The sequence below is a fragment of the Hippoglossus hippoglossus genome, chromosome 18 (genome assembly GCF_009819705.1).
Source record: "Hippoglossus hippoglossus isolate fHipHip1 chromosome 18, fHipHip1.pri, whole genome shotgun sequence".
Lineage (NCBI taxonomy): Eukaryota > Metazoa > Chordata > Actinopteri > Pleuronectiformes > Pleuronectidae > Hippoglossus > Hippoglossus hippoglossus.
In genome coordinates, this window is record NC_047168.1 from 15,618,302 (window position 1) to 15,640,399 (window position 22,098).

General features: G+C 44.8%; 3 protein-coding genes and 2 long non-coding RNA genes across 12 annotated transcripts in view; 3 read left to right on the forward strand and 2 right to left on the reverse strand.

Moving 5' to 3' along the window:
* LOC117779120 (heterogeneous nuclear ribonucleoprotein C) overlaps positions 1 to 10,000 on the reverse strand; it is an 11,073-nt gene extending 1,073 nt beyond the window's left edge. Inside the window, exons 1-9 of one of the 7 annotated variants that reach the window (XM_034615015.1) lie at positions 9,864 to 10,000; positions 8,017 to 8,050; positions 4,170 to 4,388; positions 2,748 to 3,019; positions 2,204 to 2,276; positions 2,061 to 2,108; positions 1,691 to 1,854; positions 1,496 to 1,609; positions 490 to 632 (exon numbers count right to left, since the gene is read on the reverse strand). In XM_034615015.1, coding sequence (XP_034470906.1) covers positions 490 to 632; positions 1,496 to 1,609; positions 1,691 to 1,854; positions 2,061 to 2,108; positions 2,204 to 2,276; positions 2,748 to 3,019; positions 4,170 to 4,174 — 819 coding nt within the window. In that variant the 5' untranslated portion in view covers positions 4,175 to 4,388; positions 8,017 to 8,050; positions 9,864 to 10,000. Of the gene's footprint in view, positions 1 to 489; positions 633 to 1,495; positions 1,855 to 2,060; positions 2,109 to 2,203; positions 2,277 to 2,747; positions 3,020 to 4,169; positions 4,721 to 8,016; positions 8,051 to 9,863 lie in introns of those variants that run through there. The other 6 variants (XM_034615014.1, XM_034615017.1, XM_034615010.1 and 3 more) reach the window with 6 other exon arrangements.
* On the forward strand, positions 2,238 to 13,348 carry LOC117779148. The gene is made up of 3 exons (XR_004616936.1): positions 2,238 to 2,375; positions 7,026 to 7,028; positions 13,336 to 13,348. It is a non-coding gene; the product is annotated as an uncharacterized LOC117779148 (long non-coding RNA).
* On the forward strand, positions 3,062 to 4,365 carry LOC117779145. Its single transcript, XR_004616933.1, has 2 exons — positions 3,062 to 3,620; positions 3,840 to 4,365. It is a non-coding gene; the product is annotated as an uncharacterized LOC117779145 (long non-coding RNA).
* si:ch211-63p21.2 (FH1/FH2 domain-containing protein 1) lies at positions 10,499 to 14,084 on the reverse strand. Its single transcript, XM_034614983.1, has 9 exons — positions 13,536 to 14,084; positions 13,161 to 13,301; positions 12,855 to 13,037; positions 12,421 to 12,540; positions 12,179 to 12,340; positions 11,441 to 11,700; positions 11,141 to 11,363; positions 10,758 to 10,875; positions 10,499 to 10,658 (listed from the first exon to the last, which is right to left on the reverse strand). The coding sequence occupies exons 1-9, from the start codon at positions 14,007 to 14,009 to the stop codon at positions 10,630 to 10,632; spliced, it is 1,710 nt and encodes a 569-aa protein (XP_034470874.1). The 5' UTR covers positions 14,010 to 14,084; the 3' UTR covers positions 10,499 to 10,629.
* A 2,982-nt stretch (positions 14,085 to 17,066) lies between these two features.
* On the forward strand, positions 17,067 to 21,561 carry si:ch211-63p21.1. Of its 2 annotated transcripts, XM_034615049.1 has the most exons (8): positions 17,067 to 17,297; positions 17,972 to 18,073; positions 18,514 to 18,597; positions 18,779 to 18,853; positions 19,884 to 19,954; positions 20,041 to 20,212; positions 20,600 to 20,961; positions 21,349 to 21,561. In XM_034615049.1, the coding sequence occupies exons 2-7, from the start codon at positions 18,005 to 18,007 to the stop codon at positions 20,807 to 20,809; spliced, it is 681 nt and encodes a 226-aa protein (XP_034470940.1). In that variant the 5' UTR covers positions 17,067 to 17,297; positions 17,972 to 18,004; the 3' UTR covers positions 20,810 to 20,961; positions 21,349 to 21,561. The 2 variants fall into 2 exon arrangements, with proteins under 2 accessions (XP_034470940.1, XP_034470941.1); XM_034615050.1 differs by lacking the exons at positions 17,067 to 17,297; positions 18,514 to 18,597 and having other exon boundaries at positions 17,894 to 18,073.
* Positions 21,562 to 22,098: the final 537 nt, after the last annotated feature.

Here is a 22,098-nt window from a genome sequence, read left to right on the forward strand (position 1 = left end):
GATTTCTGTCGTTGTTTTTCACGACGTAAACAAATAAAAATAAAACCTTAACACGATGTATTACAATAAAAATGGACAGGTTTCGATTATAGACTGTTAATAAAGATGGACGACATGACAGCTCCTAAACGGGAAGTCAAATCATCTTGATTGCCCCCTGGTGGCTGGCTGCAGTATGGGCCATAAACCTCACCTCCTCCATGTTAGTAGATGGGACATGGACCAAACAAAAAGGTAAAATAGGCTTTAAATAAATGTTCCTCAAAGATGATTTCTGTTATTTCAGGTAGCTCTCATCACACTGATGTATGTTCAATTAGTTATTTGATGATATAAAATGACGGTGGGACTGAAATGTCACTGGAGATAAAAACAGTCAAATTACAAAAGTTTGACGGAAAGATAACATGTTTTCAACAAAAGACTGAAACTATATCAAAACATGTAACAAGTAAAGTGACAATCAAAACATCTGCTTCATCTCCTCACCTCATCTTCGTCATCCAGCAGGTCTCCCTCCTCCTCGGAGTCGTTCATGTCTCTGTCCCGTTTCATCCTGTCGTCCTTCTTGCTGGAGGTGGACGAGTGGAGCGGGGACACTTCGCCGGGCTCTGGTTTGCAGCTCTTCATCTCTGAATGGATAGAGGGACACACAGAGAAACTGATGGGAGCTGGTGAGGATCATTTCCCCTCAAATTCCCCCCCGAAACTTACAAGGGCAGGTGGAAAAGGAGGAAATGTTTGGTTGATTGACACCAAAATACAAAAAGCTGGCCCCACTCTACAGGCTCCTAGAAGCCTGATTGACCTGCAGGTTGGATATGATGGGATGAGACAATAAAATTAATGATTACAGCTCAATTTGTGGTATTATCGTTATTCATTTCTATGAATTCTATTAGCTTCAGCTGATTAAACTCAAGTATAAATGGACCAAAATATGTGATATAATATAATTTATGAAATATACAGCTTGCTCTAACTTTCCTTCTTCTCTCCCTGAACGTCTGTTCTCTGTGACTCTGCTGAGTGGGTTCCATCTCCTGTGAGAAGAACTGACTGAGAGTCAGCTTCAACTGTCACAACCAGCTCCAGTTGAAGAGTGAAGCTGAACTGAGATCAGTTAAAAAGACTCTGAAGTTATTAAAAACCAGAGTTTATCTCCAATATTCAGCAGGAAACTGTTAAAACATGAAGAATTCTGAACAGAGTTTGGTGGATTTGTTACAGCTGCAGCTCTTCTGGGTCAGGAAGCAGAGGATCATGGGTAATAACCAGGGTTCAGTTGTGTGTTTTCTCACTTCTTCTCCAGGACACGGAGCCCAACAGAGTTTCACACCACGCATGGCAGCAGGGGGCGCTGTTGCTCAGTAAAAGTTGCATATGAACAAAATATTTTCCTGATTCAACTCATCTCTGCACAGGAGAAAAATCTAGAATCCTTCTTTTGACACTTGTCTTTAAAACAGTTTCATCCGTATCATCTCAGACGTACCAGACTTCTTGCTGTGGTCCTTCTCCATGTGCTCTAAGCTCTCCAGCAGATAGTCCACTTTGAGTTTGATCTGTGTCAGCTCCCTCTTGATGGTCTGCAGATCGTCTGCCCTCACTGCGGAGACAGGAACAGAAGGAAAGTCACGAGACTCCTGGGTGATGGGACTCAGCGGGACAGTGACAGTGTTGGACTGACTTGTACGTGACGTCCTCTGGCTGGTTTTGGACGAGGACGAGAAGCTGGTTTTGGTTCGTCGGCTTCCTCCTCCGCTCAGACTGACCCTGGGACGCTTTGAGGGGATGACGGCGCGGGACAGGGGCGGTGGGGGAGGAGGCACCCGGGACTGGTAGGAGTACATCCTGAGGTAGAACCACAAGTTTAACCGTTTACTTTTACTTTCAAATGAATATTCACTATAAACAATGTTTTACTCAGTTTTCTATTTGCATCTATCGACCTTATGTAAGTGACACATTTGTGGGAACCAAACACTAAATCTGGACGATGAACTTACAACAACAAGCTCATACGTGGTAGATTCATGAAATAATGAAAAATGCCTCACCGGTCGTAGTAATCTCTCTGAAAGTCGTAGTCCAATTCAAAAGATGAGCTGCAGAAGAAGAAGAGATGGAGGAGAAACCTTCACTACATCAAACTGCTCTTAACCTTGACATGAGGCCGCACGTGTCTGAGGCGTGTTCACACCTGTACATGTCTCCCGCAGAACGCTTCACCGTCTTCGATCTGTGCGGCTTCGGCTCGCCTGCCAGGTTGATGTCTGAGGGAGGAAAAGGAGAAGAGTCGAAGCTGTGAGGAGCGAGAGGAACATGTTCCTTTGAGTCAACACGTTCTGTCGCTGCAGGAAAAACCAGGTGAAGTGAAGACTGGAAACTGTGAGAAGAACAGGAACCAGATTCTGGGGCCGAAAGACAGATTCACTCCGGTAAACTGTGCAGTTAGATATCGTGAACAATTCTGTTTGCATTGTGTGTAGTGTTGCTTTTCCTTCTTACTATCTCCACGAAGGAAAAATTAAAAAAGGGTAAAAATGAGTCGTTGTGGTTTTATGTTCAGCAAAAGACTATTTCTTACTTTACTTACTCTTACTTCCTGGAGTCTTTACAATTTAAATGTTTCCATCTTGGCCAAGAAAGTTCAAACTAGTTATTTTAGAGAAACAATAACAGCAAATAATTTCTCTAGTAAATCCTGCACATCCCCAATATTACCAAACCCCCCCCCTCCTCACCTAGGACCTGTCCCACAATCATGCGTCCGTCCTCGCTGACCACGGCGGTGCGGGCGTTCCTCTCGTTGGAGTACTGGACGAAGGCGTAGCCCTTGTGCACGGAGCAGCCGACGATCTTGCCGTACTTGGAGAAGATGGCCTCCACGTCTTCCTTGGTGACCAGCAGCGTGTTGAGGTTGCCGATGAAGACGCGGGAGTTGAGGGAGCGGGGGTCGGTCTTGTTGGTCACGTTGCTGCTGGCCATCGAGCTGGAGGTGGAGGACGACGAGCAACTGGGCAGAGACAGAGAAGGGGGGAGGCACGGAGGACGGGTGAGGAGACAAAGGGGAGGTAAGGTGGAGGTTTGTGTTCAGGGAGACGAGAAGAGGTGGATGAAAGAGAACTGATGTAGTGATCTGTATTTGCTTGTGTCTCGTTCTGTATGTTAGAGCTTCTTCTGGGCTTTGACACTAACTTGTGTTTTATCTCGTCAACCTGAAAAGTGTTCACCTGGTTTAATAACCTTTTAAACATTATTATAAAATATACATTTTAACGTGTATCCCAGAGAGGAAGTGGGTCACAGCAGATTCCAAGTTGACATCTTCATTTTAAATGATGTAAAGCAAAGAAAAGCAGGAAATCCTCACATTTAAGGAATTTAAGTGTTTAAATTGCACGTTTGGTGTTTTTTATTAAACGATGAATCAATATTTGTGTTGATATTCTATCAATTAATCAACTATTTACTACCGAGCCTCCAAAGGCTCACAGCAAGAACTTTTAGAGGATTACATTTGCATTACCTCAGTATACTTGACATTATCTGGCAATAGGTTCCTGTTCCCATCATGCACCACTGTCATCCCACTACAGGTCCTCTGTATCCGTACAGTCGTCCTGAGTACAGTAACTGGTTCTGACAGCATCCTGCTGGTCCCTGCACTGCTGCTGCTGCACAGACTGTTTGTCCTAAGAACTCATTTGAAGTTTTCTGTCACTCCTGATTTAACCATGTGCATTGAGCAGCAGCACCAGACCAGCGTACTTCACGTCCAGCACCAAGTTAAATGAATGAAACTGATTCATACTGTGGGATGGCACAGGGAACAGACGGGCTCCATGGCTCAGGGGGAGCAGGAGAAGAAGAGTATTGTGAGGTAATGTCAAAGTATTCATCAAAACAGTTCTGGCCTTGACCCCTGGGGGGCACTGTAACGCAGGCACTAGTGAGGAGTGACGGTAAATAGAGTAAAAACACATGTACTAAGACAGAACTGCCCTTTGTACTCATCCTTCTATTAACAAAACACTACTGTACTCATTGATGTGCATTGTCCTGGACTTTACAAACTGTGTGTGTGGACTTCCTACAGGGAGGAAGCAGCGTCTACGACATGAGACAGCAGGACACAGTGTGATCATGAAGCTGCCAGCACTCACTCCATCGTCAGGGGTCGGAGGAGGTCGGCCTGCCTGACTCTGCTGGAGAGAAGAAGGTCGTCGAGGGACTATGAGACAGAGTCAGTGACTGTGGAGACGTCTACTACACCTCCAGACGTTAGCTTTGGGGGGGTTGCTTGGATTTCTGATGGAACCCAAGACGGGATTCACAAGGTTTTAAAAAATTGAGTGGCCCATAAAAAAATTAAAAATAAAAACCTGTGGGATAAACGGTGACAAATAAACCAGATGCATTTAGACTTTAGATGATTTACTCATAGATTAAATAACTTCAAAGTTCTCTACAAAGGGTGAAGATAGTAAAAAAGACAGAAGCACCACCAGGATGAAGATTATAACGTTCAGGTTTGTTGCAGGAAATATTTAACAAATTAAGCTACAGGAGCTGTTGACATATTCAGGACTTGACTGAAGAATCTAGAACTTCTGAGTTCTTTGAATCCACATCATAACATTTTTATTCTATTTTATTCTTGTCTTGTATTTCACATATAGTGTCGTCCTCCAGCACTTTGCTACTTTGGTGCTTGAATTTTCTACTTCGTCGTTCGACATTCTGAGATAAATAATCAGTCGAATGTTTGACTTTGTGTGCGACATTTAGAAGAAGAAATGTAAATATTCTTCCGTAGTCCAGGAGTCCAATGTCCTTTAGTTTCTTTTATTCAGTGCTGATGAGTCTGCAGAACTAAAGTTGAACATAATGGAATCTCCTTTCACGTCTCTATTGGTTGAGTTTGGATTATTCTGCTGTGGGATCCTGTTCCTCTGCAGTTTGCCTGTTCAGACTTTCTCCCCTGGTTGCTCGACATCATTTGACGCAGCAGGAAATCAGGCAGCGATTGATGCAAATGATGCAAAACGCAGCAGCAGATTATCGCAGCGAACAGTTACCGGCGTTAAGTGCGTCTGCTTTAACACGAGCACAGATGCCAGACTGTGGCTGCTGTCGCCATCGTCTCCACGCCGCAGAGTTACGTAACGCTGCGGTCTCACAGGATTATCACAGCATGCGTCGCACACAGGGACGCTCTGTCTCCAGTCCCCCCCCCCCCCCCTCGACCACGTTGGTTGGATAAACCCACGGTGACAGGCGAAACTAGCAGGAAATTTCAAACTACAGTTTTGAATCTGTCAGAAATATTATTCTCTGCGAGGTCACGATGTATTTTCCGTTTGTGCGCCTCGAGTTTGTCATTGTGTTCAGCGCCATCTTGTTTTTTTTAAACCAGAAATAACCATATCTGGGAGGGGCTGGGGGTGGAGCCTGACAGAGAGTTTGAAGACACTGCACGCCCACCTACACCTGAGACCTGCTCCCATTGGATGCCACTAGCTGTCACATGGTATCCACCCCCCCCCCCATACATCCGGTGCTTTATGGTCTGTTTGACTCTAAATGATCATAATTCACTAAATGAACATCAGCTGTTTGAAGAAGACTTGAAACTAGAGACTGAGACAGAAACTCCTTTACGTTATAAATCAAGACTTCTACCGACACCGACTTGTTTCAGTGGAGTCGCACTCAAGTTTCAACTTTGGATTCTACGACAATTTGTTTATATTTGATGGTGAATCCCCCCCCCCTCATCTGAATACGAACCACTTCAGCCGTTATGAAGCCACATCTCAGCTCTCGCCAAAACCTCGCCGCCGCCGCCAGCTGCTGCTAAACGGTGACCGAGCTGCGGCCTCCTCCTCGCCGGCCTGTCGCTGCTCACAGGGGATTACATGGTTTTGCAGCAGGATTTCTGGCCAAAGCTTAATACTCTGCTCTACACGACTTGGCCGGCATGTTTTCTGTTGCTTGGCAAGTTGACAGATTGTCTACAACACCGGGGATGTGTGTGTGGGGGGGGGGGATTGACCATCACAGACTCGCTTAGCAAATGTTTATACGTCTGTGTTGAAACTCAAGTTAGACAGCGTTGGAATTTTTGTATTTTAGAGTCTGAAACTACTAAATTTGTGACATGGCACAAATCTGGAGGGTTTGATTTCCCCGTGTCTTTGACGTTTCATTTTAAAGGAGGTAAACATACTGGGACTTTGCTCCGTGAGGATTGTATTTTATTTCATTGAGCTTTATTTTCAACAGAACAAGGGTTTTCATGACGTCCTCTGAATTTGAGTTCACTGTGAAATTAGCTTCACTCAAGAAAATCTGCCAAATATGAATATTTCCCAAAAAATAAAATCACAATGAACTTTTCACTTGAATTTGGATTCTTCATAAAGCTGCACTTTTTGTTTAACTGCTATTTGACAAGATGTATAAGCCTTTGACATTAACATTGCTGACTATGCAGTCGTTGTTTTATTTTGGCAACTTCCTGGAGGTGAAAGATGGACAGACAGAACAATATAAGCTTCACACAGGTGGTTTCTCTTGCAGGACTTTTGTATATTATTGTTATAATGGGTTGTATTATAATGTAAAATCTGCTTGGGACTCTATGTGCTACAGATCTTATATTAAAAGGAATGTTTTCATTGTAGTGTGGAATTCAATGACAGTATATTTACATTATTACATTTTATCGTAGCCCCTTCTCCTGTCCGCTGCCTCATCTGGGCCGTGCAGTGACGGATATAAAGATGTTCACAGTTTTATTTGGGTTTTACAGCAGATCAGTGACGTGAGTGAATGTTTGTGCTTGAACTGTGACAGACGCTGCAGCTGCCGCTCTATGGAAAAAGACTTGTGACCGACTGAGCAGCTCGGCAGTGGGCAGGTGTCCCACATGTGTGCAGCTGTGTGTAGAGGGTTCGGGGTTTTATTTTAAATTAAAAAAAGAAGTTCCATTTAACTGAAAATGGATGTGAAAAAAGCAAGTGGAAAAAAAAAAAAAAATTTGATGGCTTTGATAAAAATTCCTCCAGAGTCTCTTTTCCAAATCAAAAATATTCTAGAATAGTGAGTAAGTTAGTAATTGGTGGTTTTCAGAAGCCATGCTGATTTAAGGGATCGCAAGCTGCTTTCAGACCTGACATTTTGCGGAGGGGCTGAAAAATGTCCTGAAGGCCCCCCCCCGTGGTAAAATGTCCCGAAAACGTGAGAAAACAGCAGGAAAATGTCTGGAAAACTCACAGCGAGCGAGTTGATGACGTTTCTAACACGTGACGGACGTGAAACTGGAAAAACACAAATATCTCAGGCTAGAGGAAGACGCCGACTAAGACGTCAACTTGGGAAGACAAGGAGGTTCCAGAGCTTTCGGTGATAAGGGCCGACGCCGGTGTGGACGAGCTGTAAACAACAACACCGATCTTTCTCTCGCCTGAACGTTCCCCACAAGTTCCTGTTGTTGTGAGCGAGTCGGACCCGACAACCTGCTGCTGCTGCTTCACAGGACAAACACCAACTACACAACATGTCCATGTCTGAAAACAGCTTTAACGAGAGAAATGCCTCTTGAAGAAAAAAGGGCTTTTCGTGTGAGTACAGGACTCAATTTGACTCCATCACATGCACTCTCACAAAAATGTTAAAAAATCTGGATCAATTTGGCCTTTGTCAGTATCGCTCCTTCATCTAAGACTGTATGATGAAGTAAAGTGTTATTCAGCTACTGACGTTCTAATCATGAACGGAGGAAATGTCTGGAAGCTCATGTCAGAGGCAACTAGTCCCAAACAGCAGCAGAAAATCAAATCAAATAAAGTCAATTCAAATCAAAACACTACATGCTACTTGCTCTAGGAAATCCAAAAGGGGAGAAATGGGCTAAATCACAAAGGGGTGAGAACAAAAGTGGAATATAGAAAAAAAAATGATGCAAAAGTTGAGGTGGAAAAAAAAAAGAGGTTGAGACCAACTTACGATTTGCCGCTGTTCAAAAAAGTGGCTTCAAAAACTAAACAGGGGGAAACAAAATGGTAAAATTAGAAAGGAAATCCTTTGAAAATGAACCAGACCTGTTACACAAACAAGCAGGGGAGGGTCAATTATGAAAAGTAAAATGAAATAAGTAAAAAAACTAAAAGATTATTCCAGTTGTAATGTTCCTGATGGATTTAACACTGCTTTCGGAGACATGCACTGAGGTCTGGGGATTTCCCTGAAACCTTCCAGAGGATGTGAGGACGCAAAAAATCCAAGTTGTCCAGTTGCTCTGGACATTTTCTAGAACTTTTCTTGCACGGTCCCCCTGGTAAGATGTCCTGAAATGTCAGCGAGCGAGCGGACGTGTCGGTGACGTTTCTAATGTGCAACGGACGCAAAATTTTAAAAAACAAAAACAACTCACAACTTGGAAGAGATTTTTTTTGTGATAAGAACCAACGCTGGTGAATTAATACATCATGTCCCGCCTCCTGCCCTCCCCTAAATGTCCCGGACATTTCCCTGGTCCTGTGAACGTGTCCTGCTGCTTCTTCATGCGTGAAACATAAACATCGGAAAATGTCCAGACCTAATTTCCTTGACATTTTCTGGAGTTAACGTCGACTTATGAAAAGTAAAGATTCTCTCAATTGAGATTTTAAAATGTACTTTAAAAACTGAACCGATGAACTAAAATTGTACTGATTTGCATTTGGCCTAAATGTATATTTATATTTTCAACATTGTAGTGATTAATTTAGTCCTGTAATTAATGGTTTTTGGTCAAACTACAGTTTAACTGATTTTACTTTGAACAGTTCAGTGTCTATAGAACAAACAGAAGAGATTTAAGTTGTTAAATGAGCTCAAACTAATTGTCTTAGAGCCCAGCTGAATGAGCAGGAGAACACCAGAGCTTCACCGGCTGCCCCCCCTCTGTCCTCTTGCCCTCTTGGGGGCCAGAGTGAAGGGGTGCCCAGCAGAACAGCGCCCCCTGTAGCCTGGAGGGACTCCTGCTCAAGGACACTGGCAGAGGACGGTGTGGGGAACAGTAGGGGAGGGGAAACAGGGGGATTTATACTTATACTGATATATGCTGCAGCACGGATGCAGATTGAATTAGGACACGTATACGACTAATCAGACATAGATCTACGACATTAATTAAAGGATCAGTGTGGAGGCCTGGGTGCAGCTCCCTAGCAGCAGCCCTCCCCCACCCCCCCACAGGCCCTCCTCCTGGGGCTAAGCAGCTTCACAAACTGGTACCGAATGAATGAATGGGTTTCCCAAGACAATAAACTTTAATGATTTACAACCAGAAACCAAAATGCACCAAAGCTACACAAAGGTACAACCATCAAAAACACGGTGTCAATGTTCCTCATCACAAAAAGCCACCCACTTCTCCTTTAGGGTGGAGGGACACACATCTCCATCAGAGATCTGCTGCAGAAAATACATCTCATAGAAAAAACAGGAGTCTCGTGAGTCACAGATAATACAAAAAAAAAACCCGTAAAAAAAAACACGTCTCCAGAAAAACGCAGTCCAGAAAAGCCTGGAGGATTCCTCTCATGACAACACCCAGATACACAGAACGCTCCCACACATCAAAGCCCTGGGAAATGGATTTAAATGTCTGATTTGAAAGATAAAAGGCAAAAATCTTCAAAGGCTTACTGAGCACTCAACAAAATGTACGCACTACAGCCAACACAGTCTCAGGGACACCAGGAAAAATACATTAAAAACAAAAAGCAAAAAAAACTCCCACAGGCGATTTGAAAGTCAGGGGAAAAAATAGGAGGGAAAAATCAAATCTCTCGGTTAAAAATACTCACCAGGAGCTTATTATTAAAAATGAGTAAAACGCTGTTTTTACTTGAAACGGCTCCGATCGAGGCTCCGCGGTGTTTCACCTTGAAACCAGCGAACACGAAATGGCGTCGGCCCTGAACGCATCACAACAGTCCCGCCCACCGCCGCAGCCCAGCCTCTGATTGGACGTTCGACACGCCGCCTGGGCGGACATACGCCTCGCTGATTGGCAGACGCGCCTGCCAGTTCTACGGTGGCCGAGAGAGTTCAACGCACTGCAAAATAAGAGAACATGAAAATAGAAAAACTAAAATATAATTTAATTAGGCATAATGTAGTGTTTTTACTTTTTTTCTAATCAATATCTGGTATTGAATTATGATGTAAAGAGATATATATATAAATAAATGATTATAAATCTACTAATAAATTGTCAATAGGCAATAAAACATAATAAAGATTTTAAAAAATGAATACGTATAAACTAAAATAATAAAATAATGATAAAGATAATAATAGTTATTGTAATAACAAAGAGATGAAGTCATTAAGACAACAGTTTGCTGTATTTACTCCTCTGCACCTTTCTAGTTACTGATTGTTACATATTTCAATGTTAATTTGTTGTCTTTGATTAAAACACACACAGAAACACACATATATCAAAACTGATTTTTATTGCATCTTCACTTTCAAACAAAAACATAATTAAAAACTGATATAGGCACATGATACGTGATGCACCTGTTCACATCCTCACACACCAGCGACTCAGTGACGTCAGCAGGATCAACACTTCGACTTCCGAGAGAACGGACCTGACGAGAAGCAGAACACGGGTTCAGCACGACACGTTCGATAGATAACGATAAAGAGAAAGAAATGTAGATCGAGAGAAGCAGTGTTTATTGAAGCACCTTGGATGTCGGCCATCCTCCTGCGGTGTCGAGGCAGCGTGGCGTCCAGCCTCAACATGGACTCGGGTGTTCGCAGCACCTCCTCCAGCAAACACTGCTCCTCACTTCTCTCACTCTCCTGGGGAGGAAGCAGGTCCTCAGTTAGGATATGAGGCTACATCCACGCTACTCGTGTGACCTCACTTTTAACCATTTCTGTACGTTGTTTGTATATTTGCTGTAACCATCTGCTTCCTGTTTGCAGCAGCAGTCACATGCCCATGTAAGTGAATGGCCACATGATACGTTTTCAGGCGTGTTAGCACAGTGTGGACGGGGATTATCACCGATACGGAGCTAAAACACTCGTGCATGGAGATCGTTTTAGTTTTAAAATGAGAAACCTGTGTGGGCGCTGGTTGACCTCTCCGCCGGCCTACGGGAGTTCTGGGGCTTTGGTTTTCAGCTCCGCTCCTCGGTCGCTCCCGCTCTCTCTGCAGCAGGAGGCCCTGCCGTGTGGACCGGAACTCCAGGGAGAAGTTACTGATGGTTTTACAGAAGTCCTCGGCTTTGGTGTCTCTCACCATAGCTCGGGAGTAGCCCAGGAACAAGAGGAAAGAGTGGAACCTGGAGAACCAGAAAACAGAAAGTTTTACAAATGTATTGTTGACTCATTTGAGGAGGAAGAATCTGTAATAAATAACCTGTTGATGACCCGACGGTGCACAGCTCTGAGGACCTTCAGCTTCTCCTCGCACTCTTTCAAAATCTTCGGCAGCTGTTGACGGAGTGAACCTTCCTGAGCCGAGGTCTCGTCTCCTCCTCTTCCTCCTCCTCTCCTCTTCTCCCCCTTTCCTCCTTTCCTCTTTTCCTCTGCCTTGTCCAGCACCTTCAGCTGCTCCCATGATGCTTTGCACAGGGCCTCCAGCTGAGAAAGGTTGGACTGGACCAGGGAGTAATCGCACTGTAAAGATGAGAAGAACAAGGGGGAGTTTCAACATTTTGAGGATTGTTGCCTAGATTCATTTAGAATAAATTTACATAGTTGATTTTTAGAATCATGGACGAGTTTGGTCCATGTCCCTTCCACTAACGTAGAGGAGGAAGGACTTATGACCTATATTGCGGCAGCCACCAGGGGGAGATCGATATGCTTTGGCTTCACTTTTGGGGAGCTGCCTTGTCATCCATCTTTATTTATAGTCTGTGATCCAAACCAAGCTTAAGTCTGTTAATCGCCCCTCTGGTGGCTGGCGGCAGGATTGGTCATATAGGTTATATTGAAATAATCCTGCAAATTCAAATGCAAGCATAACATAAATACACAGTCAGGACACACACACACACACACACACACACACACACACACACACACACACACACACACACACACACACACACACACACACACACACACACACACACACACGATAACTACGCACCTTTCCAGCTTTGGTAACAGCGCTGGTGTCGGAGTAGAGATCGGAGGATTGTGGGTAGAGCTGCAGCAGCAGCACACAGACATGGTGCAGCAGCGGCTGGCGGGAGTGTGTATCCCTCACCTGGGACAACTTGCCCAGGTAACTCAGCTCAAACCCACGGGCCTTTGTGTGAAAAGAAGAAAAACCCTCACCGACACTGAAAACTGCACCAAGGACGGAGCCTAACGTCACAGTGCACCCACCTTACATCCATTTAGAACGTTTCCGATCGCTAACACCGTTGCCAGAATACATCTGAAGGTCTGGCTTCCTGCCAGCTGCTCCATAGCCAGCTTCAGATGGAAGAGAGGCTCGGCAATTTCCTGCAAAGAGAAGGAATAATCACATCTTTGGTGACAGGAGGTCATGGAAGTGGTCCCGCCAATACTGGTGTGTTTTATGAGGATGTTTTAATTTGCGTTTGTTTGTCTGTTAGTTATCAGTATTACACAAAATCTACCGGATGGTTTATCACAACACTTGGTGGAACGATGTGATCTGGATCTGGGAGGAACCCTTTCTTTAGGAATGCAAGATAAGTGTTTTTCAACCTTATTCTTGATTTCTCAGAAGATAATACATGAAACTGGCATATATCTTTCTGAAGTTCTGTAGATTTCATTCCGCCGTCTCTTACCCTCTCTAAGGAGTCGTAGTCCAGAGCGAAGGCCCACAGCTGAAGCCTGGAGCTCAGGTGAGAGATCTCCCCCAAAGTGAGGAGGCAGAGCTCGGCCTGGGCCAGAGGAGCGTGGGGGTTCTGGGCCTTGGCGTCCTTGATCAGAGAGAGCTCCTCCTCCGTCGGGATTAACGCTTGAAGCCGCTGTTTGAGAAAGAAAAGAGATGGATAAAGGATATGTTATCATATCCAGGAAAAAAGTAAACTTCAACTGTTCATTAAATGCTGATGCTGAATCTTCACTGTGGGACACGACCTCTACTGTACCTGGACGTCCTCTCTGTCCAGCACGCTGCTGTCCATGCTGTAGATGGCAGGGGGGAGGAGGCGGGGGGGCGGGAGGCTGCTCAGTGCAATGGTTATGATGTTACTTCGCTTCATCCCCAACACCGACACTGACGGCTGCTTCTGTGTCGAGACGCAGTGAAAGATACAAGACTAGTAAGAGCAACTTTTAGGATTGGCTGCCTACAGAGACAAATTTGTGGGTCTATAAAAGCAAATGGAAAAGTGCTGCCTCCTGTTTTATTCACATTACGCAGCAACCGACAATTTATAAGTGATGATGATCTGATCTGATTATTATTTACTGACTATTTCCCCAAAGTTTTACATGTAAAGAACTAAACTGATGTTGGTTACCTGCCGCCCAGAGGCCAGCTTAAAGCAGGTGCTACTGCCCTTAGACTCAAACAGGTACTCCAGCCGGTTTGTATCCAGATCCACCGGTTCAAGTCCGGCCCAGATGGTCTGAGTCCCAAAGCGGGTCATCCTAGGAAGGGGAGCCAGAGTCTGCATTTCCCTCCAGTGGAGCTTCAAGGTGCGAGATTTGAGGGTCGAACCTTTAAGGGAAGCTGAGGATAAAGCTGGTGCCAGAGGAGGAAGAGGCGGAGGAGGAGGAGGAAGAGGAGGGGGTGCCGGAGGGGCTTGGAGGCATGTTGATGATTCATTAGTTGAATTGGTTCCCTCGTCCTCTGTGCTGTCTTCCTCATCCCAGAGGTCTGAGAAATCCAAGGTGTTGAGGCACAGACGTGCAGCAGGTTTGAGGATGGAAGTCCAGGGCTGGTCAAGATCCCAGATCAGGGGGTTCTCCTTGGTTTGCTCTGCCTCCTTCATTGCTCTGTGACTCAAAGAGAGATTTTGTTGATATTCAGTAGCATTGACTTGACAAAGAAGGTGATGATTTCTCTAAAGAGCTGAAGAAAAGGTGACTCCAACAAGGACACTTCTTCTTTTTTACTGAACAATCTCTTCCAGGTCTGATCAGATGAACGATGCAGCCTCACAAAAGCAAAATGTGAGCAGTGAGCAGCCGCCTCACACCCTCTGAATGTCTGTGGATGCTCACCGCCTCACTCTGCAACCACAGACGCACATAACTCACACGACCAGATCGCAATCTTCCAACCACCTCTGGGTGGGTGTTCTCACTTCGCCGTAACCTGCAATTGTCCCTGAACTCATGAGAGGACGAGTTTTGTTTGATCCAAGAGTTGACCGTTGTCCTGCTCGTGCGCCAGAGACCCGTGACTTCAGTCAGAGACGAGCATTTCACATGAGCTATGACGGGCTGTGTTTAGTCTCGCATCCAAATCTGATGGAGGACGAAAAAAATCTGAGGAACGCTTTTCTGCAGAACTTCCAGAACGTCCAAATGCTGCTTCTCCAGCCGTCTCTTCTCTTCCCCGTCTCTCTGTAAGTGAGAGATTCAGAAGCACAGAGGGCGAGAGGTGCATTGGTCCGTTGGTGCATCAGTCTTGGTTTATTTGAGTTGCACCCTTTCCCTTAATTTCCTTATCGGGGCTGCATCTCCTGTTTGTAGTGCTTCATGTGTATAAACAAACCTCTATCAGCCTCTGGTGATCTGTGGCTTCCCTCCTCTTCTGCGTCTGCTTCTCCCCCGTGAGCACATACAAGAGCACGACTAAAATCTGCCCTGCATCCCCTTCTGTACTTTCAACTGTATTTCTATAAATAGGCAGCAAATATGTTTTTATATACAGTCTATGGCACATTGACTTTACATAAGAAAGATGGACGACATAACTGTTCCTCAAAAGTGAAGCCAAAGTGTTTCCATGGCCCTTGTGTGGCTGGTGGCAGCATAGGTTATAAATCCTGCCTCCTCCATGTTAGTGGATGGAGGGAGTTCCTATCACACTGCATGTGTGGTCAAGTTTTCATGTTTCTGATCAGTTTGGTTTTTATTTGATGCTATAAAAACAGGTTGAGACGTCATGATTGACAGCTGAGACCGGCTCCTGATTGGCCGAGTGCGTGCATCGACAGGACCTTGCTACCAGGGCTCCATCTCCGCTCCCATCAACCGACTGTGTGAGGCCGGCGCTCGTAGCGCGGCTATTTGTAGACATTCTTATGTGGTTTATGCTCATGTTGTTTCTGTGTGAATCTTTTGCAGAAATCTCGGAGAGATTATGGAGAGCGGCGCCAAACAACATCTCAAAAAGGAAGAAAGATTCTGTGATTAAACATGAGGCTGCAGAACCACTGCAGCTTAACTGGGTGAATAACGGGAGAAACTATATTTTCATTTGCATGGTCCACATGCAGCCATAATGAGGATCCCTCCCTCGGCCATTAGCCCCCCCCCTAATTACACTTTATCTCATCCAGTGCTCCTGCAGGCGGCAGCGGGGCTCAGGGGACGTCTAGGCCGAAATGAGCTCCAACTGGAAAACTCCTTGACATTTATGTATCAACAGAGTTTTCATGTCTGCAGCAAAAAGGATTTAAAGGCTTTTTTCCTGTCTATTTTGTCAAACCTTCCATTTCTTTGACCACATGATAAAACTGTAAGTTGCCATGTAAAGCTTTGGTGTCGTGTTTTTAACAAATAAAAAACAATGCGTGTTTAAATTATAGATTCGAAGATGGACGACATGGCAGCTCTCCACAAAAAGATGCCAAATCATGGGTATCACCCCCTGGTGGCTGGCTCCAGTATAGGACACAAAACGAGTGTAGACGCATCTGTATTTACAGTCTGTGCTCCTAATACATGATGTGTCATAGTAACTGAAACAGATGGTGGAACTTTGCGGTCCATGTATGGTTTTATTATTTGCACGTGATTTTGTGTGTCTGTGTTTACGTGCTTATGTAAGTTTGAATAGTTTCTTCTCATGTTTGTTGCGACTGCAGATGACACTTGGCCGGCATGTCTGGATGATGGACCCAAGAGTTCATGCTAATCAATGTGCATCGTCTCGTCATGAACAAAATAAACAGAGCATGTGTTTTTCTGTGTGTGTGTGTGTGAGATGTATTTGTCTCTGTTCGTCTGTCTCTGTCTGTCCTGAGCATTAACTCTCTCTGAGCGTTGACAGCACAAGATAAAGATCAGGGAAAACATTACATGTAATCGCTCCCACTTTGAGAATGTCGAGGGTCTGAAGTCGTCTGGCTCAGAAACCAGAGAGAACAGTTTCTCATGTAACGGCCATTTTGAACCAAGACTCTTATATAAACAAATATACATTTCGCACTGGACACAGGTCTTTTGTGAGATTGAGGCTCTGTCCTTGTACATTTGAATACAAATGTATTATGATGCAGTACTTGTGCCTGAGAGATAATAAAAAATGTATTCCATTCACAGCTTCATTTTTCTACAGGCCAGTAAACGTCTCATTTCCTGAAAGACAATCGCATTCCGGTGTCCCACACTGCGACGCACCACACACTCACTGCAACAATGCCGTGGCAGCCATGAGTGTGATTGTCTGAACTTGGGATGCCTCCTTTGGACCTGAGGATTGGTGGGTTCACAAAACCACGTATCCAGACAGAATCCAGCCAGAGGTTGGAATAAGAGGAGGAATTCAGATTCAATCAGGGAGATTGTGTCTTTCTCAAAGTTTGCAGAGCTCCTGAAAGCTCCAAGTTAAAAGTTAAAACTAATTCAGGCACAAAAGTCTCAACTTAGAATGGTTCAATGATCGTGTCCTGATTCATAACTTAACCTTGAGTCCCTGTTCATCCGGATTAATTTAGTTTTCAATGAGTTTGTGTGTGTTTTTGAATTAGAGACTATATTTTATTTTCCAACCCTAATTTTATTGATCTTTTATTATATACATACAGACATATACTGTATTTTGAAAGTCGTGAGCGGAAGTCCCACCCCCCCATTGGCGCGCTCCCGTGTTGTTTTGGGAACACTCCCCCGTGCACGCGCCTCCCTCTCCCGCTGTCACTCATCCCTCGTGCTGACGTCACACCGAGGATCCGCCACAATGTCAAACACTCACGAGCAGCGCGAGCTCATGGCCTCCACGCGCCACCATGTCCCGGACTCCCGCCGCCGCCGCCGCGTGCAGCTGCTCGCCTCCGGTCTCCGTTAACGGCTCAGCTCCGTGATACCGGACAGGGATGGTGTGCGAGGTAAGATGTCTCACTCTGCTGCTTTTTCCTCTCTTTCTCTCCCCCCGTCGCTTTAATAATAATTCAGCCTGATTTCCCCCCCGCGTTTATTTTTCACGTGTATTGTTATCAAAGGATTTCACGTTATTTAAAATCAGAATAAAAACCGCGTCTTCTCCCGCCTCGTCTTCACGTGAAAAGTTGTGCGGCTCCATCACTGCTGTTACGTAACGTGAGCTGCGCAGATGTTCCAGAGGTGCAGTGATGACGCGTCCGTTCAGCGTCACGTTCCAACAGCTGCACGATTCTCCATCAGGAGGAAAACATGACATCACTGGTTCGAGATTCAAACCCAATATATCAAAGTACTGTCTGTAAGGTTAGATGTATATTCAGTGTATATATATATATATATATATATATATATATATATATATATATATATATATATATATACTATGGGACGTACTGTACGTTGCAACAAACACTGACAGGTATTTCCTTTAAGTCCACAGGTATTTTATTTTAACCTGCCAGCACATTACACCTTATTGTATAATAAGTTATGTTCTGTATCTCTATCTATTGTATTTACAGTATTCTGACATATGTCCTGCTACAGAACAGCCGACAGTCAGCGTTTCCAGTAATCCCTCAGTTACTCAACCATGTGTCTTGTGTGTGTGTCCCAACAGGTGAATGTGAGTGTGTGAGCCAGGTCAGAGGTCATGCTGCAGAGGGAATCCGACCCCCACGGCCTCTTCTCCTCCGGAGAGACGTTTGACAATGACTGTGAGGTGAGATCTTTGTAATGAAACCCTCAGTCAAGGAGGCTCTTCTCCCCGATACTCATCACTGACTTTGTTGATTTAGATATTCCAACGATTGACATTCTTCTGAATAAGACATTGTTTCTATCACGGTGTTGAGTTGCTGATAGAATAACACGTTCATATTCACGTCATTACGTCCGCACAACGTTTTCTTTCTAATTTTACTAAAAGCTCCTTTTTATTTGTCCCTCCTCTTTACGACCATGTGCTGCCAAACAGCTGCTAACTGCCGTGTGATGAAGATATTTAACAACTGATTCCCTTCAGATCCGTTCTACCTTCACTCGTGTACATGAGACAGTTTGTGTTGCTGTCGAACGACAAGAGGGACGAGAAGCTTCCCCTGCACAGCGTCCACTCACAGATCACAGTTGTGTAACGCTCTCGCTCTGTCTTTGTCTCAGATGGGGGCGAGTTGTGTAGATGTAGTGTGTCTGTGCGAGGCTGGTCCCTGTACACTGTACTCAGAAGCACACACGCCCACGCCGGTGAGTGCTTCCCACTTAAGTGTCTAAGGCCATCACTCCGCCCGCTCACATCACAAAGTGTTTCTTCATCTGTATCTGTGCTTTAAACACACGACCATCCTCCGTCTCGCTCTCTGTTTTCTACTTCACACAAAGGACCAAATGTTCACGTGGTCTTTTCCTTCTTGCTTCCTCTGCTCAGGACACGCTGCTGTGTGAACACTGTGGCAAAAACAGGGTGATGATAACCAGGTACTCTGAGGGCTACGGCACAGAGGTAAAGTGGGAGTGTGTGTGTGTGTGTGTGTGTGTGTGTGTGTGTGTGTGTGTGTGTGTGTGTGTGTGTGTGTGTGTGTTCGTGTGTGTGTCTCAAAAAGCCCATTAGTGAATACAGTCCACCTACTTCTGATACTTAAGAGTCTCGCCTGCATGTGTCTGCAGCTCCTTATAAAAGCTTCTGACATGTTTTGTTGTTGCCTTTACTTCAAAGTCTAACCCTGGATATTACCCATGATCCTCTGCTTCCTGACCCTGAAGAGCTGCTGCTGTAACAAATCCACCAAACTCTGTTCAGGATTCTTCATGTTTTAACAGTTTCCTGCTGAATATTGGAGATAAACTCTGGTTTTTAATAACTGCTGAGTGTTTTTAACTGATCTCAGTTCAGCTTCACTCTTCACCTGGAGCTGGTTGTGACAGTTGAAGCTGTGACTCACAGGAGATGGAACCCACTCACCAGAGTTACAGAGAGCCAAACGCCATAGAAGTTTTACAAAATAAAATAAAGTAATTATTGAAATATGGATGTAGTTCTTTCAATGTGTCCTGCAGTGATGGCAGCAGGTTGAGGTTTCACGTTTCGGTTGTTCTGTACCACGATCTGAGGTCACGGATGTTTTCTATCGCAGTTTCCGTCTCAAGATCAGAATTCTTCGAGCCCCCGTGGAAAAGAAACAACTGTACGAGTCCCTGAGCTCGTTAGTCAAGTGCAGAGGCGTCAGCTGACTCATGCAAAATAATAATGGTGGTAATAAAAAATGACGCACGACAACAGTCACGCAGACCAACAGCATCATCGCGTGTTGCTTTTGGTTTAGAAATAGTGGCCGGAGATGATTCACTGTTTGGTTTTTCATCCAAAACCTTCAAAATAAAAGTGTGAGTGAGTCGAGGTTGTGGCTCAGCAAGCAGGACAATAATTGTCGTATCTGACACGATGTAGCAGCTTCGATTGTTTTCTATATTATATTTGTCTTTATACACATTTTTGTATTTGATTATATATATATATATATCGTGTATTGCAGGAAGAGTGTTTGCTGTCGGACCCTCAGGGGGAGAGTGATGCTGATGCTGATATAGAGGATACAGACTGCAGGTTTGTGATGTGCACAAACACACAAACACAATTATTAACACGTGTGTAATCGTCTAACCTTGTGCCTTTTAACTCGATTGGCTCAGACTTCAGGAGCCGGGCTCCCTCCAGCGAATCAGCTCACGGAGGCGTAAGCGTCCCCGAGTCGCGCGGCAAGACACCACGGAGAGCGAGGACGATGGTGGGAGGAGTCACAGATCCCATCGCTGGACCGTCCGGCTCAGTCCGGACAGAGCCCAGAGCCGGACCATCCTGGAGGTGAAAACAGAAAGCACAGCACACAGCACGTTTTCATCACAACACAGATAAGAAGATGAATCCTGCTAATTTAAATCCACTGAACTCCCTTGGTTAACTAAAGTTCTGGTGTTAGAACCATAAAAGAAACTGACATATCAAAGTGAAATATGTAATAACACAACAATTAAGTATTTCAAGGCATAAAGGTAGTAACTACAGGGAGAAGGTTGAGTATTATTTGTTTGGATTCTGTTTAGTTTTTATTTAAATTGTGTATATAGCGATATTCAGCCTGTAAATGTGTTTTTTTCTGTGGAGTTTTTCTATTGTTATTAATTCTGCCTTTAAACAACAGCTGTATTCAAACGCCTGCATCTAGTCCGTCCTCTCGTCCCTGTCTTTCAGGAGAGCATATCACAGGTGAGGCCGCTGATCATCTGCCGGCCCAACGTGGAGATGCAGAGGAGCCGGGTGGATCTGCCCCGAGGCTCCAAACCGACGTCCCTGTGGCCGTCGTCCCTCTCTCTCCCCGTCCTCCTCCTCCTCTCTCTGCCCCTCTCCCTCTCCCTCCTCATTGTTATCGTCTCCTTCCTCCTCCCCTGGGCCAGGGCCTGACCCCATCCTCTCTGCTGCATCATTCCAAACATGTGAAAAACTTCCAACATATTTGAAAATGTCATAGACAGATTTAGTGTGCTGTGAAAAGGTTAGCAGACCAACTATGGGCTTTCACACCTCCTGTTTGGTTCAGACCTTCTGAGCTTTCAGTTCAGTCCAAACCAACATAACAGGTGTGAAAGGTTCCTCGGACCATGGTCTGGACCAACGGACTCTTGGACCAATAGCAGGACGTTGCTCAGGAACACTTGAAAGGCTGTTTCTCTCTAAACAGGTTTAAACATATAAGTAGACAGAACATCTAAATACGCAAAATATAAGTTCTCAAAAAAAGAACACAACTTGGTATGCAGTCAAAAGGCAGAGGGTAGATGGGATGTGAGCAGACAACTGGATTACCATGAGAATGATATTACAGTGGCAATGAACTTAACTAAATTAGTTCATTCATTGTCTCCATTCAAACAACAAGACTTTAATTTGCCGAAGTGATAACGCCTGTCTAAGAACCAATCAGAGGCCAGTTTGGGTAGAAGCAGCTCACGACGCACGTATGTCAGACACAATTCTTCAATCCGCTCCCTAAGTTACAACATGAAACCAGAAGTAACCAGATCACATGAGGCAGAGACGTGAAGCTTGGGTCGGACCCTGGTCCAGACTCGTGTGGCCATGAAGATGTCAAGATAATTACGTTTTTATTTCTTCTTTCCCTCACATGTTGAAATGATTTTAAGCATCTTGTTTGTTTGTGTTTTTGGGGGGGGGGGGGGGGGGGGGTTGACCTTTGGGTTTTAAGATACGTGACAGTGCCACACTGCACCTAAAGCTCCTGAACGTGCTCACAATGAAAACAACATGAACTCAGCGTTTGCTTCTGCCTCAGAACATCTCACCTCGCTTCCTCACCCCCTCGTTTGTAAAAATAGAGCTCTCATCTCAACGAGCCACAGGAGCAGTACGGTGTTTGGAGGAGGGGGGGGGGGGTGTAAAGGTTTCATGGCTGAAGAAATAGAGCAGGCTCCATATGAAAACATCTCAACACGACGACGCTGCCGAACTATGCAAACACTCCTCCTGCTGCAGTGAAACGTCTCCTGTGTCCACTTTTCTCTCTGATGAATATATTTCACCAATGCAGGGACTAAAATAAGAGCACGATCATATTTAAAAAGCAATAGCGGGGGGGATCAGGTGCGTGATCTACTGTGCATCTGCTCTTTGGGGATAACGTGTTGTTTGACCTGTGAAGAGGTGGATCCCTCTTCTTCTTCTTCTTCTTCTTC

Excerpts from the sequence above, each read along its gene's own strand:
- si:ch211-63p21.2 (XM_034614983.1), bottom strand. The coding sequence starts at position 14,009 with ATGAAGGAGGCAGAGCAAACCAAGGAGAACCCCCTGATCTGGGATCTT. Across the intron at positions 11,364-11,440 it reads CACCGTCGGGTCATCAACAG|GTTCCACTCTTTCCTCTTGT; the intron begins GTTATTTATTAC and ends CTGGTTCTCCAG. Across the intron at positions 10,659-10,757 it reads GAGGATGGCCGACATCCAAG|GTCCGTTCTCTCGGAAGTCG; the intron begins GTGCTTCAATAA and ends GCTTCTCGTCAG.
- si:ch211-63p21.1 (XM_034615049.1), top strand. The coding sequence starts at position 18,005 with ATGCTGCAGAGGGAATCCGACCCCCACGGCCTCTTCTCCTCCGGAGAG. Across the intron at positions 18,598-18,778 it reads AAGCACACACGCCCACGCCG|GACACGCTGCTGTGTGAACA; the intron begins GTGAGTGCTTCC and ends TCCTCTGCTCAG. Across the intron at positions 20,213-20,599 it reads AGAGCCGGACCATCCTGGAG|GAGAGCATATCACAGGTGAG; the intron begins GTGAAAACAGAA and ends CCTGTCTTTCAG.